This window comes from Cololabis saira, chromosome 19 (assembly GCF_033807715.1).
Source record: "Cololabis saira isolate AMF1-May2022 chromosome 19, fColSai1.1, whole genome shotgun sequence".
NCBI classification, from domain to species: Eukaryota; Metazoa; Chordata; class Actinopteri; order Beloniformes; family Belonidae; genus Cololabis; species Cololabis saira.
In genome coordinates, this window is record NC_084605.1 from 28,599,993 (window position 1) to 28,617,235 (window position 17,243).

Consider the following 17,243-nt stretch of genomic DNA (forward strand, 5'->3'; position numbering starts at 1 on the left):
AAAAAATAACTCAGCAGCGCTCTGTGCCCCTCAAGAGGCATGTAACCCTACCAACGAGTTCATGCTACTCAGAAACGTACGCAGATGCACATGTATCGCCTGAGATTTACTCAAATCCCAAGAAGTTTTGATTATTTTCCAAAATGTGTGCTCAGTAACACATGTGCACCTTGGAAGGGTCAAAACGCCAGAGGATAGGACTGTCGGGGCAGGGAATGGTACGGTGCAACACCTCCCGGATGGCAGATGAAGAATGACAAGCAGCAACTATAATCATGAAGGTTGAGGCACATCGAGCTACGATACAACAACTTGGAGTTGAGGGGAGTTAAAGAGGCGGGAGCTGGCACTGCGGCGGCCTACTGTACCATCTGGGCGTTGGTTGCCATGTTGGTGTCTTTCAGGGCATTGATGGCGCTCACTATACTGTTCTTACTGTTGTTGGTGGAAGGCTGGGACAAGAACGCAAACACTGGAAGTGAACACAAAAGCTACACAAAGACACACAGAGGCATTCGAATCACACGCCTTTTTGGGAATGGGGCTAATGTTGGTGGAGGCTCCCAGGCTGCTGAGAGCTAACAGGATAAATGAGAGGGTGAGTGCCACAGAACGGCCTCTAGATCATCCTTTTTACTGCCTCACTAACTCTCTGTGCCAGTGCCACTTAGCTACAAAGAGAGACCCCTGGGGCACAGATGATAGACAGGGAGGCGGGAGGAGGAAAGAGCAGAGACCGACGAGGGGCTGTTCAGAAAGTGAGCCGCAGACATCTGACTGAAAAAGACTCAAGGTGGAAGAATAAATCCAACACAGAAAATAATACCTAACGGTACTTAAAAAGTTAAAACAAGTATTTCGGGTAATGATTTTCCCCCTAATGGGGCCATATTGATGTAGTCAAAGGGTCACAGACTGTGAAACTTTATGAAAACATTTTCCATCAGAGGTTTGATTCTCTCTCATAAGACAAGCAGGGACTTAACTCACCAATAGCAGACGCATCTGAACCAGATATGAGGCTACTTTTGACGCTTATGGCCCGAAGGTTATGAGCTGGGCTTCACTCGGGTTGTGGCATGGTCTGTATGGCCCCAGATTTAAATCCCAGCTTTGACATTGGTTGCAACGAGCATCAAAATGCCAACGTTAGCTGCCAACGAGCCATATTTGGTGACGATGTGGCTGAGCCGAGGGGCCTTACTGTTACTGCTCTACAAAAATATTCTGCCTGGACATTAACCCTTTCTTCAGGCCTTTAACAATTTTGTACGGCAATTAGCATACTTGATTGAAAAGAAAAAGAAATCTAAGCTGACATAGCGACACTCTTGGCATATCTGAACTAATATTCGTGACAAAATACGACTAAAAGTGTAACAATCGGGATCAACCTCTCTTTTCAAGCATCTACTGCAGGTCTGCTCTTGCCATCAAAACTGCTGACCTTACTGTCATTGACAGGGAACATCTGCGGTCCGGCCTTAACGCAGACAGCACTCTGCTGTGGTCAAGTAAAGGCAAGTAAACACTGTGGACTGTTTCCATTTTTTATTCATTAAAAGAAAAAAACATGGCTCACAGGTTGTGCTTGGCCTTCAAGCCACGCCTGCTAAGGAAGGAATATTTAGGTCTACAATAAACAAAAAATAAAAACAATCCACAAAGAAGGAGAAACCCTGCATCGGGTAAACAGTTGGTATAGATGAAACAGTTGGTAGAAAAAAGGGAGCGTATAGACATGAGAGTACAAAAAGGTGACGAAACAGCCTTACCTTTGCAGAATCCGACTTCTTGTTGAGTAAACTTTTGCACGCTGTGAAAATATAGGACAGAATGGGGGGAAAAAAAACAGGCACAGAACTGAGTTTTACCGTCAACAAGTCATTGCCAGTCGCCCCAGATCTTAGCTCCTATTGAAACCCGCATCTACAGCTTGTTATATCTACAAAATTGCATTTAACTGCCCCTGTGACAAAGTAAGACTAGATGTTTTCAGAGAATAACATGCATTTAATGGATTTCTTGTGCAATTTTCCATCAACTGAAAAGGTTGCTACACTCTGCAAAACCCATTCACATCTTAGTCCATTCATTGCCATCTGGGGATAAAAGAGAAACCTGAGAGCAAAGTAAACCTTCCTCAACCCATTTTCAACCCATTTCCTGTCTGGAGGACCCCAGCAGATCTAGAAAGAGAGGGATGGTCAGACTCAGAATCCCATCAGGGCTGAGAGTGCTGAGCTAGCTTAATGCAGATCATTGATTTCTTTAAGGACTCCAGTCAGTTTCCTTTCACTCTAAAGCTCTCAACTCCCTCTTGGTTCCTTCCCGCCCGTTTCCTACTGAAACAAACACAGGTTCTACGATCTTATCTTGTGTTCCTTACCTTCCAAAAAGAAATGGGATAGGGAAAGAGGGGGGAGAGGGGAGTGATATAAGAGAGGGCTTAGAATTTCACAACAAGAGAGTAGAGATAAGGGCCACAGCATTTACAGCAGCAAACAATATCAAGTGACAAGTCATGCACTTTAATCTGGGCTAATATGCAGTTTCTATCTTGGCCTAGCCATGCAGCATTCAAGAGAAGAAAAAAAGCATATATATATATATATATATATATATATATATATATATATTAGGGCTGTTCGATTTTGCCCAAAAATAAAATCTCGATTTTTTTCTCTCAAAATCCGATTTTCGATTACGATTATTTTGTGAATTGACAAAAGGCAAAGAAATGATTTCAAATATGCTGTTTTTTTATTGAGCATTTGCCCCATTGGGCTTTAAGTGCAAACTTTGCTCTTATTAAACCAAAAATGAATGAATAAAGTGCAAAACTCTGTAAAATAAGTTTAAAAAAAGTTTTAAAAAATATAATAAAATATAAAGTTTTATCTCTGAAAAAAAAAAAATCAGCAAATCAGCACTTGCAAGTTATATTTCCAATTAAATAAAACAAGACATTAATCATTAATATGGTATCAATCACTAATATGTGTGCAGACAAGGTAAAAAAAAAAGTGAAAAATCGATTTTACGATTTTCACGTTTTAACATCGTTCTAATTACATAATCGGGATTACGATCAATCGATTAATCGAACAGCCCTAATATATATATATATATATATATATATATATATATATATATATATATATATATATATGAATGATCAAATAAAAGTCTTCATTCCACAACCAGGAAAAGGAGAGTTGATTGATGAGAGCACCAAACAACGGCTCTTTATTTGGCTACATCGGTACGAAACAGCCACCAGTGTCCTAACTGCGATTGTGTGAGCTGCCTCGTTCATATGCTCTCTAAATACGTCCCCTCCTTCTTTTTTTCAAGACTGCCAGTTTTCACATGACAGCATGGATGAAGTCAAGATGAGCAATTTTGGGAAGGCAGCAGCACTGAGCCACACAAAAGCGCAGTGATGAACATGAAGACTGTATTAGAGAGCATCTGAAGGCGCAGCCACCGAGAATACTTTGTACCACACAAGACACCCACATGCGAAAGGCAGCAAGGAAAAGAACCTTCTAGACACATACAGATATGCTTCAAACACGCACATCTGTCAAACTATGCACGGAAAAGTAAGCAAAAACTGCCAAGCCTTGCCTTGGCCGTACTTAAAGTGCACAGAAACATTCATTGAAAAAAAGTGCTAAGATCTTTTTTTTTTTAGCTGTGCATGACATCACAACAGGGCCAAAAGCCAAAAACATAAAATCAGACCTAGATGATTAAAAAGGAGAGATGAGAAGTCGAATCTGAAGTGATGATGTCACACAATATTAACAGAAACTTACAAACAGGCAACTTGGTCCGGTGTCAGTGAGAGGAAGCCCACATTTGGAGGGCTTTGGCTGACAATCAAAGCAGCAAACACCTCGGATCTCAGCACACCAAACACACAGCTCAGAGTATCACCTGCCTCCCTGTAGGTTTGTCTACGGAGGTCAACATTTCTCTCCGTCTTGTCTACCCACACATCCTATGGAGAAATGGACGCTATAGAGCAAAAAGATTCTTCTGTCTAAAAAAAAAGTGACAGAGAATGCCGTCTGCTCTACACTGTCTTTAATTACTGAATCCATGGAGCCACCATTGGAATCGCCGACCTTCATCACCATGTCTACTTGGCAGGATGACAGATGAGCCTGTTTTGAGTACTTTCAAAAACAGAGTTGGTTTGTGACAATCTCTGCCTCCAAGGGGAACGATGTGAAAGTACTGAAACAGGCCTTGAGCAAGGGAGATGAGACGTGGAATGCCTTTCCTCTCAAGGGATTCATAAGGAGGGCTGCGTAACAGCGCCCATTTCAAGAACTGGCTTGCGTAACGTCACTGAAGGCAGCCCTCCCATCTTCCGTCTCAATTCAAACGGCTCCCTTAGCTCGTAAACATCTGCTGCTATCCTCTCCGATACCAGTCCCAGGTCCGACGATGGCAGCACGCCAACCCAGCTCTTGCCGGCCCCCTGCAGTGTCAGTTCCCGCCCACAAGACACAAGCCCCTCCTCATCCCCTGCTCCAGTCACTCCGCAGGCTCGCAGGCTTGCAGCCCCGGCCGCGGAGGAACGGAGGAGCGTTTAGGGGTCAGCTATAAGTCAGGATGGAGCCTGCTGTAAGTGACAACTAATTTGGAGGATGAAATTGGGGTTATTAGGTCGTAGCGTGTGATGTGTGAAGGTAAAAAGCACTATAGAGAATAAGCTGAATGGAAATTAATTACCCTTTAGTAATACTAGTGTGTTTTTTATTAACAAAAATTATTCCATGATACCCCAAAATGAGAAAACCTGCGCGAGTATGCATGCATATGTGCGTGACTGTTGCGGAGGATGCTGAGGGAGGCTGCATGCAGGAGTTTGAGGGTGGTAATGAGTCCCCTCCCTGCACTAAGGATCAAAGACATGGATATGTGTGGAGAGGAAGTGGATGGGCGTGTCTCTGGGACGTACCTTCCTGAGCCAGTGAGGCGGTGGAGGAGGCGGCAGCAGCAGAGTTGGTATGCTGCCGGCCCACTATTGGACAGAAATGCTAAAGTTGGGAGGGGCTATACAAAAGACTTAGGTCGGTCTCGCTATGTTCAGGCGTGAACCTAGAAAGCCACAGGGTGTGCTGACCAGAGTCCGCGTACGTCCAACCGTGTGACATACGCGGACTGGAGAAAACATGTGCACCCCTGTGGATCTCAAGGCCCAGGGTTGAAATCAGGAGCCACTCTCGGACCAATTACTCGTAGGCTGAGAACAAGGATACAGCAAAACAAGGCACTCTGAGCTTAATGGCAAATAAATGGATAAAAATAAATAAAAACAGGATCGTAGTCACCTGTTCATAATACCCCACCTTCCCAAAACAGAAAATCTAAGAAGTGTAAACTTCCTTCAAACATGTAAATGCTCCACAGGCAGCAGAAAAGAGGGACAGGTTATGCACACACACAAACACACTCCCTCACTCTCTCTCGCACACACACACACACACACACACACACACACACACACACACACACACACACACACGCACACACACACACGCACACACACACACAAGGAGAGATACATTAGCATGGACAAGGAGGTGACTAGCACTCATTTATAATCTGGTACATGACAGAATATCACATTGGAAGCAGTGGACTCACAATAATCCATAAATGAAAATAATCATTTGTCCTGTAATACAAAAGAACTTCATGTTTCAACTCAGTTTAATGTTGCAAGCAAAGCTCCTGCGCACACACAAAAACATATTGTTATTTTGAGGACGAGTGGGTGAGTGTGCATGTGGTGGGGGGGTTAGAAGAGGTGCACAGGACTCTATCCACTCTCCTTCCTCCTCTCCCTCTGCATGTGCAGCGTGGGAGGCTCAGGGCGAAGGGTACACCCACCTGAGAAGTTTCTGGACACCAGCATGGTGGTGAGAATGGCTCCCTGGAGGAGGAGAGGAAGGAGGAAAGCAGAGTGAGAGAGGCACGAGAAGTGCATGTAGTCGTTTCTAATGAGACAGAAACATCTTCCAGTTCCCTTTTTGGCAGCAGTATTATCAGTTTTAATAGTATGTTTTTTTGTATGTTAATCAACTGCAGAACTGTTTAACAAGCTCCATGTACTGCACTGCCTAATCTGAGTGATCCACCCACTGTGCATGAATGTTTTCACATCTCCAAGTCCTATTGTGCATTCTTCTATGCAAATCAATTTGAATGATGTGAAGAAACGGAACAGCTGCTATTTGAACCGTCCATTAGTTTGCATGTATAACTGTGAATGCAAACTACAGCAACTAGAGATAGTTGTCGTTCTAAATGTGTCAGTGCTGCTTCCTGCAGGGGAGGAAGCTTCTTAAAGGTTACAACATTTCAAGATACACGGATCCTAAAAGCTCTTTCAAATAACTTTAAAATAGACCACAATAGCTCATTTATGTATTAAAAATAAACAAGTAAAATAAAAATCTGAAAATAAAAGCAGAATAAAACATGTTTCCTTCTCAATGTCGTGCAGAAAAAGTGTTTTTTTTTCTTGCAATTTCAAAAGCACTATAAATTACAAGCAAAAATGTTTTTGCAACGTCTTTGAATACAGATGATTAACTAATTGTTAATGTATCAAACGTGTTATCAATTAGGCAGTAAATAGCTCTTCTGCAACTACACTGAATTATGAGCATCGAGGACTGTACTCAGACAAAGTATTAAATGTTTTTAAAAAGATGCACGATGGGTATGGGACTTGTAGGAATGTACATACAAAATGGCTACTATAAAAAATTTTATATTTCTGGATTACTTTGAAAAAAACAAAGAATCATCAAAAGCAACAATTCTGTCACTCTTTGGAAGTGATGTTTTCAGAAATTCTCTGCAGAACGTGTTCTTGTGCTGTTCCACCGAAATCAGTTCAAAAACATTCTTGGTCAGGTCAAAGTTGTTTTTTCTACTTTGAAAAGTCTGTGTGCTTTGAATTGCTGAAATGTGCCTGTTCTGTCAGACTGGAAGTCGTCATTTGACTAAAGATGATAACCCTCACCTATAAATGTAATCTCTAACAACTCTGCAGACAGATAGTGCCACTTCACACAACCTCCCCGTCAGAGCTGCACATCAGCTCCGCGGGGTCAGTCTTCTTAAATGACCTCATCAGAAAACCTCCTTTGTTTTTAATCCAACTATTCTGAATTTTTTTTTTTTTTTTTTTATTTGTTGATTGATATCCTATCCTTCCATTGTAGTACTATTTTTCCCCCAATTCAGAATCATTATACAGTTGTGTCGAGGAATAACAACTTTGAATCATCTTTTCTGAGGCATTTATTAGAGGGGGGCATTTATTTTTTTCTATTAAAATATTTGCAAATGAGTGAAAAGTGAAGGAAAACAGAAACACGGGATGATGGAAAAACAAAGACGGCATACTAAAATTCAATACCTTGAGTTTTCGACGGGCGTTGAATTTGCGGAGACATTCGACAGTTTCCTGTCTGTGCATCATGGACGCCACTGTAGAACGGTGCTATAGAGGAACAGAACCACAGATCAATAAACCATTAACTTTAAGGGCATTCTTGAGTCTTTATGCATTCAATTTTATTTGAAAGATGTAATTCAGTAATGTTCAAGGTAATGTCATTAGTTTTATGTTCACGTGTACGTCACCATGACATGGACCGCGGATGGCCTGCTGGCTGCTCTAAGTGAGTGGGGGAACACTTACGCAGACCCATGGGTGTTTGAGGGCTTGTTCAGCAGTGATTCTCTTGGCTGGGTTGATGGTCAACATCTGGTTGATCAGGTTCTTCGCCTCTGGAGTCACCGTGTCCCACTCAGGGGATGGGAACTAAGGAAAAAGGGGGAAAAAACGTCAACTTAGACCTGGAAGGGAACGTTTATAATTAATTCTTCTCTCCGACCAACTTTCCAGTCTGTATCTAGATATTTCTTGACAGTCCACACCCTGTAAGCACCAGGTTTTGCAGTACTTTTTGCAACTTAGGTAGATATTAGAGGTGCAACGGTTCAGGTAGCCCACGGTTCGGTTCCGGGTTTTGGGCCACGGTTTCGGTTTGTGTTATGTGCATGAAGAGAGCTTTTTTTCAGAAATGATCTGTTTATTTCTCTTGTCACTTTTCAAAATGTAAATTACTATAATTCTTTATAGTCAACAGCCTCTTAATCTTGACAACTCAGTACAGTAAGTACAGTATACACACTATACTAAAGACGTAAGGGATAATGCCCGACGAGGTGTACATTATCATAAATATTTGGACGACGCGGGGGCATGAACCGTCCGACGCGACCCGAGTTTTCTTCAGGTGTTCTAATTTAAATTGTTGGGGGAGTTTGCCCGAGACCTTAGAGTCTGCCTTTGTTTATGACTGTAAAGCTGTTCGTTTCCTTCCTGTAAATAAACCGGCCCGATCAGAGCCATCTCCGGTCAGTGTAACGTTTCACTGACCAGGCGGAGACGGGCTCTGATCTCAAGCAATGATTACAGACAGTAAGAGCTCTGTTAACTATTTTCACTCCATCGTCGTCGTAATCAACAGAGAAACCGAAATGATGCCACACCGGAGATTTGAATGCCGGTGCTTCTTCGAACTTTTCTCTCTCAACTGTCCCGCTCGTGCTCGCCATGACTCTTCCGTTTTCCGTGTCTGCTCTGTGTGAGGGCGGCGTGGGCGGAGCTACAACAGTGACAGGGTGGTGTGGGCGGAGCTACAACAGTGATGGGGCGGAGTGGGCGGAGCTGCAACGTTGACTACGACTCGTGGAGAGCTTTTCTGCATCAGGCTGACAGGCACACAAACACGCAGATTGTAAAGCATTAATGCAAAATGAATGGCAAAACTGAAAATCCGCGGCACACAAGGGCGTATTGAACCGTGGAGGGCGAACCGAACGGTTCAGTTTTATACCGAGAACCGTTGCATCCCTAGTAGATATGACTACGTGTTTTTAAATGTACAGTTACAGTGGATTGTTCCAGGAGTAAAAGATAAAAATTGCTGTAGAAAAGATGCTGAAAAATGATGCTGTAGATAAAATGTGACTCGACTAACCAGCGACAGAGGAAGATAAACCACACACACACACACACACACACACACACACACACACACACACACACACACACACACACACACACACACACACACACACACACACACACACACACACACACACACACACACACACACACACACACACACACACACACACACACACACACACACACACACACACACACACACACACACACACACACACACACCTCTGCAATGCGTCAAGAAGGCCCTGATAGGATCAATAGCTTTGGACCAGATCTCAATTGGACACTATTAAACATTCACAAACTGCTTAGCAAAAACCCTGCACTGCACCGGTCACAAATTCACAAATAACCCCCCCCCCACACACACACACACACACACACACACACACACACAGCAAACTTACATCATATGCCCCAGCTTTGATCTGCTGATAGAGTTTATGTTGATCTTCATCCCAGAAAGGAGGGTATCCAACTAACAAGATATAGAGAATAACACCTGATGGAGAATAAAGTGGGGAGAAAAAGATTGTGTTAGAAAACCATCAGACGTCCTTTACAGCAAAACACACTCAGCAACAAGTGATACGAAGCAATAGCGTAATATAATGAAATGAAGAAAATACTACAGCAACATATCAAGATGACTTTGTTACTCCTGCACTTTATATACAAGATACGGTTTACTCAAAATCCTCCTATTTGTATTATCTCATTAACACATGGACCTGACCACCTGGAGGGTGTTAAGTGCCCAGATGTGAAGCTCCAAACTCACCACAAGCCCATATGTCCACCGGCTTGCCATAGGGATCCTTCCTCAGGACCTCCGGGGAGAGATAACCAGGAGTGCCAGCAAACCCTGCCCACCAGATCATTCACAGGGGGGAAAAAGAAATAACTTGGGGTTTTATCAAAACCCAAAGACTATCGTTACAGACTTATAAGAACAGTCCACATAATGGTGACCCGCTGAGCTATTTTACGCAAGATAACATTACAACTATGTAGGGTCACAAGCAAACGTCCATTAACCACGTCATCTCTTACGGCGAGTCAGACAAATGCTGACTGCATGGACAAAAATGGCCCAAGCACGGACTAGAAGACGCAGCGAATACTTTAACTGAGGCAAGTATTCACTGGCCTATAAACGGTGCAGGATGTGCACCTCTGCAAACTGGCTGCATGAAAGAGATGAATTCGACGGTGGTTCAAATTCAGTGTGAATTATACATCGCTGAGCACAGATAGGATAAAAGATCAGGTAATGCTCTGTTTTCTTACCAAACCAAGCCTGCTGGTCTCCCTGCACCTCAATAGCGAGGCCAAAGTCTGCCAGCTTCACTGCAGCTCCCTTCATCTTACTGGCCAACAACAGGTTCTCAGGCTGGCACACACACACACACACGCACGCACACACACACACACACGCACACGCACACACACACGCACACACACACACGCACACGCACACAATGAATGTAGAATAAGAGACGACAGACACAATTACAGGCACTATTTCAGTACATTTATTTCCCCAAATGATTATTTTTTGATGTATTAGATGTAGCTGGTGTGGAGGTGGAGTAAAGGTGTGAGAAAGTGTTGGAGAGACGAGAGACAGGAGAATGGGAGAGGATGAGTTGTTGAGAACCTCCACACTACCTTATATGGGCATGGGTTCGTAGCCATAGAAACCACACGGGAGTCATTTAGGCAGTGCTGCAGACTGCATGCTAAATGGAAAGTGTACTTAGCAAGAGGCAGTATGTGTTGTAGTGCTCTAAATGGCAGTTGTTTGGGCAGCGGGACATAAAGGGACGCAGTAAAAAGCACAATCAGGATAAAAGGCCAACAAATCAGACAGGCAGCACTCAGGGCAACAGTTATTCTCCAACACAGAACAGAATCTGCCCACACATCTTACACATTTCTTTTTAATTGAAATGATGCAATTTAATACTCGGTATTATTGTGTAACCCACCAGAATGATGATGATCACCTTAAATTGGGTTAAGTAGAAAACTAGAGGTCACAGGCAGGCTTGCGTCCCGTGCTCTTTGCATATGATCCAATCAGCAATTTAGGACAACTAAAGCCCCTCCCACGTTGCTCCACGGGTATTGTGATGTCACATTGGTTGTCGTGGCAACGCCTGTGACTATGCCCTCTCAATAGTCCTCTCATACAGTACAACAAAGTGTCTGTGAGTGTTCAAATACATATGTGTTGTTTGAGTCCTTGTCTTTTCCTTGCCATAGGTGAAAGACAAAGCCCTCCGCGTGACCATGATTCACCATCTCTGCACACAGCATGAACATGCATGAACATGCATGAACATGCATGCATGCATGCATGCATGCACACACGCGCACACGCACACACACACAGCTTTGGTCAAGGACAGACAGGATGACAGATGCGAGAGTAGATAGAGGGACAGAGGGGGGAAAAAAGGGTAGATAGTAGAGGGAGGGAAATTGAGGGAAAAAAAAGGAGATGGAGGCAAAACTGCAGAGAGGAAGAGAAACGGAGACAAAGCAACCCAGAGCCATCTGCGCGTTGCCATAGCCACGAGCAGAGGTGTGCGAGTGTGTGCGGTTACCATGCCAACGGGTAGCCACTCACCTTGAGGTCTCTGTGCACAATATCATGCTGGTGGATATGATTGACACTCTCCAAGATCTGACTAATGCAGTGGCTAGAGAGAGAGAGAGAAAGAGAGAGACAGACAGAGAGAGAGAGAGAGAGAGACAAAGAGACAGACAGAGAGAGAGAGAGAGAGACGCGTCAGCCACTGCCCTTCATTACAAAAACACCACGTACACTACACATGATTTTGTCTGGCGTGTGTTTCTCCTGCTGGGTGATAGTGTGCACACAAAACAGATACGTCATTGCAACATAGTTTAGAAGTCACGAGGAACAAAAAATATGACATCACGCACAATCACAACAAAATCAGAGAGAGCTGCTGCACAGTTCAGGATAGTTAGGCGTTACATATTTCTAAAAGACTTAAACCAATAAAGCCTGTTTCAGCTATGTGTAGAGCGCTACATGAATCTGGAGACAAAATAGTGCCCTGAACAACAGTGGTGCAGATTAAACAACGTTGTCTTCAGGTGGTGTTGTGATGCACAAGCTCATCACAGTTTCAAAGTTAAGCACTTAGAGTGTTACACAGTGTAGTTTAACCTTCAGCAGAGGGTTTTGCTGTCAGAAGAAGACGCACGTATAAGGAGCAGTGAGAAAGACAGCTTTTCTAGATAATGAGCTCAAAAAATAAATGTGAAAATGTTGCAACAATGCCTTCACAAACCTAGAAATAATTTTTTGTAGTTTAAACAATCAGCCAACAATTTTTGTGTGGCAGAGAAAAATAAATCTTAAATCAAATGCAATGTTTAACAACTGGTGTAGCACGAATGCCGTTGCCATTACTGCTCAATTCTGGCTGATGGGCATGCTGTTCCCACTGGCCTAATAAGTCCGCTGCCTCGTGATGTACCCCTACAAGCCCGTACACGACCACCTCCTTGTTACTGTCTTCAACAGGAGTGTTTCCAGCTCTATATTTGCTCTGAATGAGGATCGTGTTCATGTCATGCATCTGTAAAGGTTAACAAGTAAGCGGTTGCGCCCAGCTAGCGTGTCCCAGCTTTAATCCCCATGGCTTCATTTTGGTAGCCTAGTGTGTGCGTGCTATGGAGCTTCCAGTTCCTCCCTCATATGGGAAAGGAGACTACCAAACAAGTCAGACGCTTGCATACCTAAAAGCCTCAGGGGGAAAAAAATAATAATAATAGGAAATGTTGATTTAAATCTTTCATCCCCTCTCTAAGGTTGTCAGATTTGTCTGGCAACAAAACATGGCATCGCTCCAGTAAGTCAACATCATCGGTGCAGTAAGCAAAATGGCATTGTTTATTAGATTTGACCAATCAGTGCCATGGGTGGGGACTGGTTTGAAATGGGCCCATCTCACTTTTATCTGCAATCTCTGGCAAGGCTAGTAAACAACAAACAGATGCTTAACTAGCAATTTATTTCTCCAAAACAACAAAACAGGCAATTTGGCATCTTCCTTAAACTAAAATGACGGTTCAATTAACACGTTTGGAGTGGAAGACTAAACCTTAGGAGAGACGATAGATTAAAGTTCAAGGACAAGAATAAGACTGAACTTGCCGTCGGAGGAATACATTTCCTGACAGAAACACCAGGTAATGGTTTCGGTATGTAATATAGTTGTGTATGTAATATGATTGTTTTGGTACATGAGATTTAATGGTATTATTGCATAATAATGATATTATATAATAGGTATATATGAGTATGTGTGTGTGTGTATATATATATATATATATATGTGTGTGTGTGTGTGTGTGTGAATATAATATAGAATTGACTTGGAATATTAGATATGATAGGGTATTATATAATCGGTATTTATATATATATATATATATATATATATATATATATACACTTACATACATACATTTATATATATATATTAGGTATTTTTTTTAGGTATATGTGGGGATGATATAGTTGACTTGGTTTCTGTTCTTGATCTTGATTTTAAAATATCTTGATTTTGTATATATATATATATATATATATATATATATATATATATATATTTTTTTTTTTTTTTTCTTCTTGCTCTTATTCTGTATTTTTTTTTTTTTTTTTAGTTCTTTTCTCTATTTGTTTCTTTATTTGCATTATTTTGTTAAGACCCCAGGAAGAATAACTTCAGTTTCTGCTGCAGCTAATGGGGATCTCAATAAACAATAAACCAGCAAACCAATTATGAATGCAAGTACAAGGACAGAGTGCTGCAAATATCATGAGGGGGACTATTAGGAGTAGGATTAAAGTGTGCGTTTACATAAGTGTGTGCATACATGTTTATGTCAAGGTGGCTCAACAGGAGGCCCTTACCTGGCATCGGCCTCGCTGTAGTACTCTCTGGCTACGATGTCTTCAAAAAGCTCTCCTCCGGTCACGCTGGGAGGGGGAGGGAAGGAGTCGAAGAAGGAGACAGACAGAGAGAGAGAAGTTGTTAGCATACACAAACAACCCACAGTCACATGCATGGATAAAAATGTCACTGTGTGTGCGTGCACAGAATATACTCACAGGTCGAAGACTAGGTAATGAAAGCCTTCCTCTGAAATGCTGTCATGCAGTCTCACTGCAAGAGAGGGTGTCATGTTAGACCAAGACATTAAAGCTATCTCTCCATCAGCTGAAGAGAAAATGCAAAATCAAAAACTGAAAGGGGAATGGATGCAGAAATAAACGTCGACTATGAGATTCCTTACTCATCACAGATATGAATGCATCTAGTACTGGGTTAGCTTAATTCAGCAGCAAACTCCCTGCAGTTACTGAAGCATCACTTCATTCGAAACATAGCATGAACACAAAATCAATCTTTGCAGCCTCCCCCAGCTGTGTGGAGTTGTGTGAAGGAAACCGATTGTTAGCTTTCGTTTTGAGATCGTGTTGCATCTACAGTTTGTGAACCAAGAGCAGTGCTGTGAAACTTCAAGCTTGCATTTAATGGCTACATTAGCACATACATAACCGCCACCAACTGGTATTAAAAAAAACAAAAAAAAAAAGAGAGCTAGCAATGCTTCACTTTCTTTTTACTGGTAGTTTAACTGTACGGATAGAAAAATAATTTGTTCTTAAATGCTGGATTCAGAGTTCTGAGGAGAATAAGGATAAATGTTTCTCCAATTTGAAAACCTCCATTTATCAAATTTGTTACTTTAAAAAAGGACCTCATACTTCCACATCATCCAAACTGAGCACCTTGCTCTCAGTCTGCAGACTCATTTGTAGTTTTCTCAGATTTACAAATATATTGTGGGAGACAAAAACCTTGTTTTTTTAGATTCCTCTTTGTTGAAACCAACTCCTTTGTTGGCTTTGACCAAGAGACACCGTCTCTACCTTTAAACTGGACTCATAATAATAATGTTTTAGATGTTTCCTGCTTCAGCACACCCTGATACAAATGACTGTCATTGACAGACTTGTGCAGACCTTGATGACAAGCTGATGATAAAAAACAGGCCGATGAGTAAATAAAAGCAAATGCACAACGAGAGAAATGATGACGAAACGTATTGCCACTTGTTAACAAATAAAAACTGCGATGGAGGCTGGGATGAGATTCAATCAGAACTACCCCAATGAAAACACAAGTACCTTTCATGCACTTTAATGAAACTGTAATGCAACAAAAAGGACAACTCCTGGAAATAAGTAACGAGTGCAGTAATGTAAATACTGGGTTGCCAGCAGCTGTAAACATCCAAATACAAAGAGGCAGAAAATAAGATGTTGTTGCATTTGTGGGGGAATTTTTGAAACTCCCCTGACTTGCCCCAAGCCACAAATGCAGCGAAGTCCACAGACCACAAGCCACTTGTAAATCAGGTTATATTTGTGTGTGCATCAGAAATACATTTGTGAATCTTGTCCTACGCACCTGTGAATCTTTTCCTGTGCATTTGTGAATATTGAGACTGTTTTAACTCCATAAAAAAACAACATAAACTTAAACCAGTCTGTTAGCAGCTCATCCTGAAATTCATGTAAAGGAAAGCTTGCTAAAACCAGTTTTAATTCATGAGTCACTGGTGACTCATGAATTAAAATCTGCAAATAAAAAGACACCACTTATCCAAAAACATAACACTGATGTTTTTTGATAAGGGAACTGACTGGCCCATTAAGATGGAGAACAAAACCCAGAACAAGTATAAACAGAGTAGCTCCACATGCAGGTCAGAAAGTGTGAAAAATAAAGAACAAACAAAAACTGTCAATTGCAAATGACATGAAGAATGTTTTATGTAATTTGTCAACCCTGCATATTTCATTATGCGAGAGCAGGTCATTGAGATTACCTTCAGTACAAAAACAAGGTCACGTAACTAAAGCTGTTTTAAATTTGTGTTCAACCTTTCAAACAACCTCAAAGCCACATATTAATTTCCTGATGTGTATATAATTTCAGAAATTCAAGGTAAACTTTAAAAACTGCATTAGTATTACGCTTTTTCTTGTCTGACCAAATCCACCGTAGATTTAGTCAACTAAAACTCGGCTAAATCTAAATGAATTTAGACAGCGACATTCTGAACAAAAACCAAGTACATTTTAAACTTAAAAGACTATTATTTCAATTTAAGTAACATTTGCTGTTATAATTGGCACTGCCCTTTAGTCACGCTACTATGGGCCAACACTGCAGGGCATTTTCCCATGATGCACTGAGCATTTCTCATCACTCTTTTCTCATCTCGTTTATGTATAGACCATTAACTTTGTGTTCCTCCCTTCTCTTATAGAAGGTATCCCTGGCCTAACGTACTCAGGTTTGTGGATGTCTGTCCAGAAAGCAGGTCTTGAGATTAGTGATAAAGAGATAAGCAGCAGTTTAATCAAGTGAAAAACATTACTAAGCTAACCCTGCCACGAGAGCAGGGCTATGTCGTAACCAGCCCACGTAACCCCCGATGCCCGACACGACCCCGGAGCCTGGCTCCTGCACTTCAGCCTGAAAACAGCTAAATGGCAGCGCAGGACGGAGCCCGGCAGGATCCAGGTGTCGGAGTTAGGTGTGAAATGCAGGTTGGGTTTAGTGTCAGCAGAGAAACAGTTATAGTTAACCAAACTGAATATCAGTTGTATAATTAGACAAAGTAGGATGCCCCTGCAGCAAGAAACAAGAGCGACTGCTCTTTCCTCCTCCTCCCATCTTATCACTCTCCTCCATCTGTCTCCTGCTATTCCTGCTTTCGTCTCTCCATCTGTCTCTTTTTTTTGTCCTCTTTTGTCCAAAGTTCAAATATTCACAATGCCAAGATATGTCAAAAGAGAGGGGAAACGACACGAGAGGAAGAAAAATATACACAGACAGGTGAAAATAACAGAAAGATTAGGTGAGGGGGGAACAAGTGCCTGGAGGCTGCCACAGGAAAACTAGGACATGAAGTAAAGATATAATATATATATGGATGGATGGATGGATGGAGAGAGAGATGGGGGAGAGAGAGAGAGAGAGAGAGAGAGAGAGAGAGAGAGAGAGAGAGAGAGAGAGAGAGAGAGAGAGAGAGAGAGACAAAG

General features: G+C 42.0%; 2 protein-coding genes across 18 annotated transcripts in view; one reads left to right on the plus strand and one right to left on the minus strand.

The window, feature by feature from the left end:
* The window catches only part of polr3e (polymerase (RNA) III (DNA directed) polypeptide E), a 164,284-nt gene that overhangs the window by 99,955 nt on the left and 47,086 nt on the right, over positions 1-17,243 (plus strand). The gene's annotated exons all lie outside the window — the stretch shown is intronic.
* LOC133419583 (calcium/calmodulin-dependent protein kinase type II subunit gamma) overlaps positions 1-17,243 on the minus strand; it is a 44,023-nt gene that overhangs the window by 11,986 nt on the left and 14,794 nt on the right. For 7 of the 17 annotated variants that reach the window (XM_061708817.1, XM_061708830.1, XM_061708821.1 and 4 more), the window contains exons 4-15: positions 14,235-14,289; positions 14,037-14,102; positions 11,712-11,784; positions 10,367-10,469; positions 9,858-9,941; positions 9,484-9,578; positions 7,739-7,861; positions 7,454-7,537; positions 5,914-5,956; positions 4,979-5,041; positions 1,776-1,816; positions 369-452 (exon numbers count right to left, since the gene is read on the minus strand). In XM_061708817.1, the coding sequence (XP_061564801.1) occupies positions 369-452; positions 1,776-1,816; positions 4,979-5,041; positions 5,914-5,956; positions 7,454-7,537; positions 7,739-7,861; positions 9,484-9,578; positions 9,858-9,941; positions 10,367-10,469; positions 11,712-11,784; positions 14,037-14,102; positions 14,235-14,289 (914 nt within the window). The remainder of the gene's footprint in view (positions 1-368; positions 453-1,775; positions 1,817-4,978; positions 5,042-5,913; positions 5,957-7,453; positions 7,538-7,738; positions 7,862-9,483; positions 9,579-9,857; positions 9,942-10,366; positions 10,470-11,711; positions 11,785-14,036; positions 14,103-14,234; positions 14,290-17,243) is intronic. The other 10 variants (XM_061708827.1, XM_061708822.1, XM_061708832.1 and 7 more) reach the window with 3 other exon arrangements.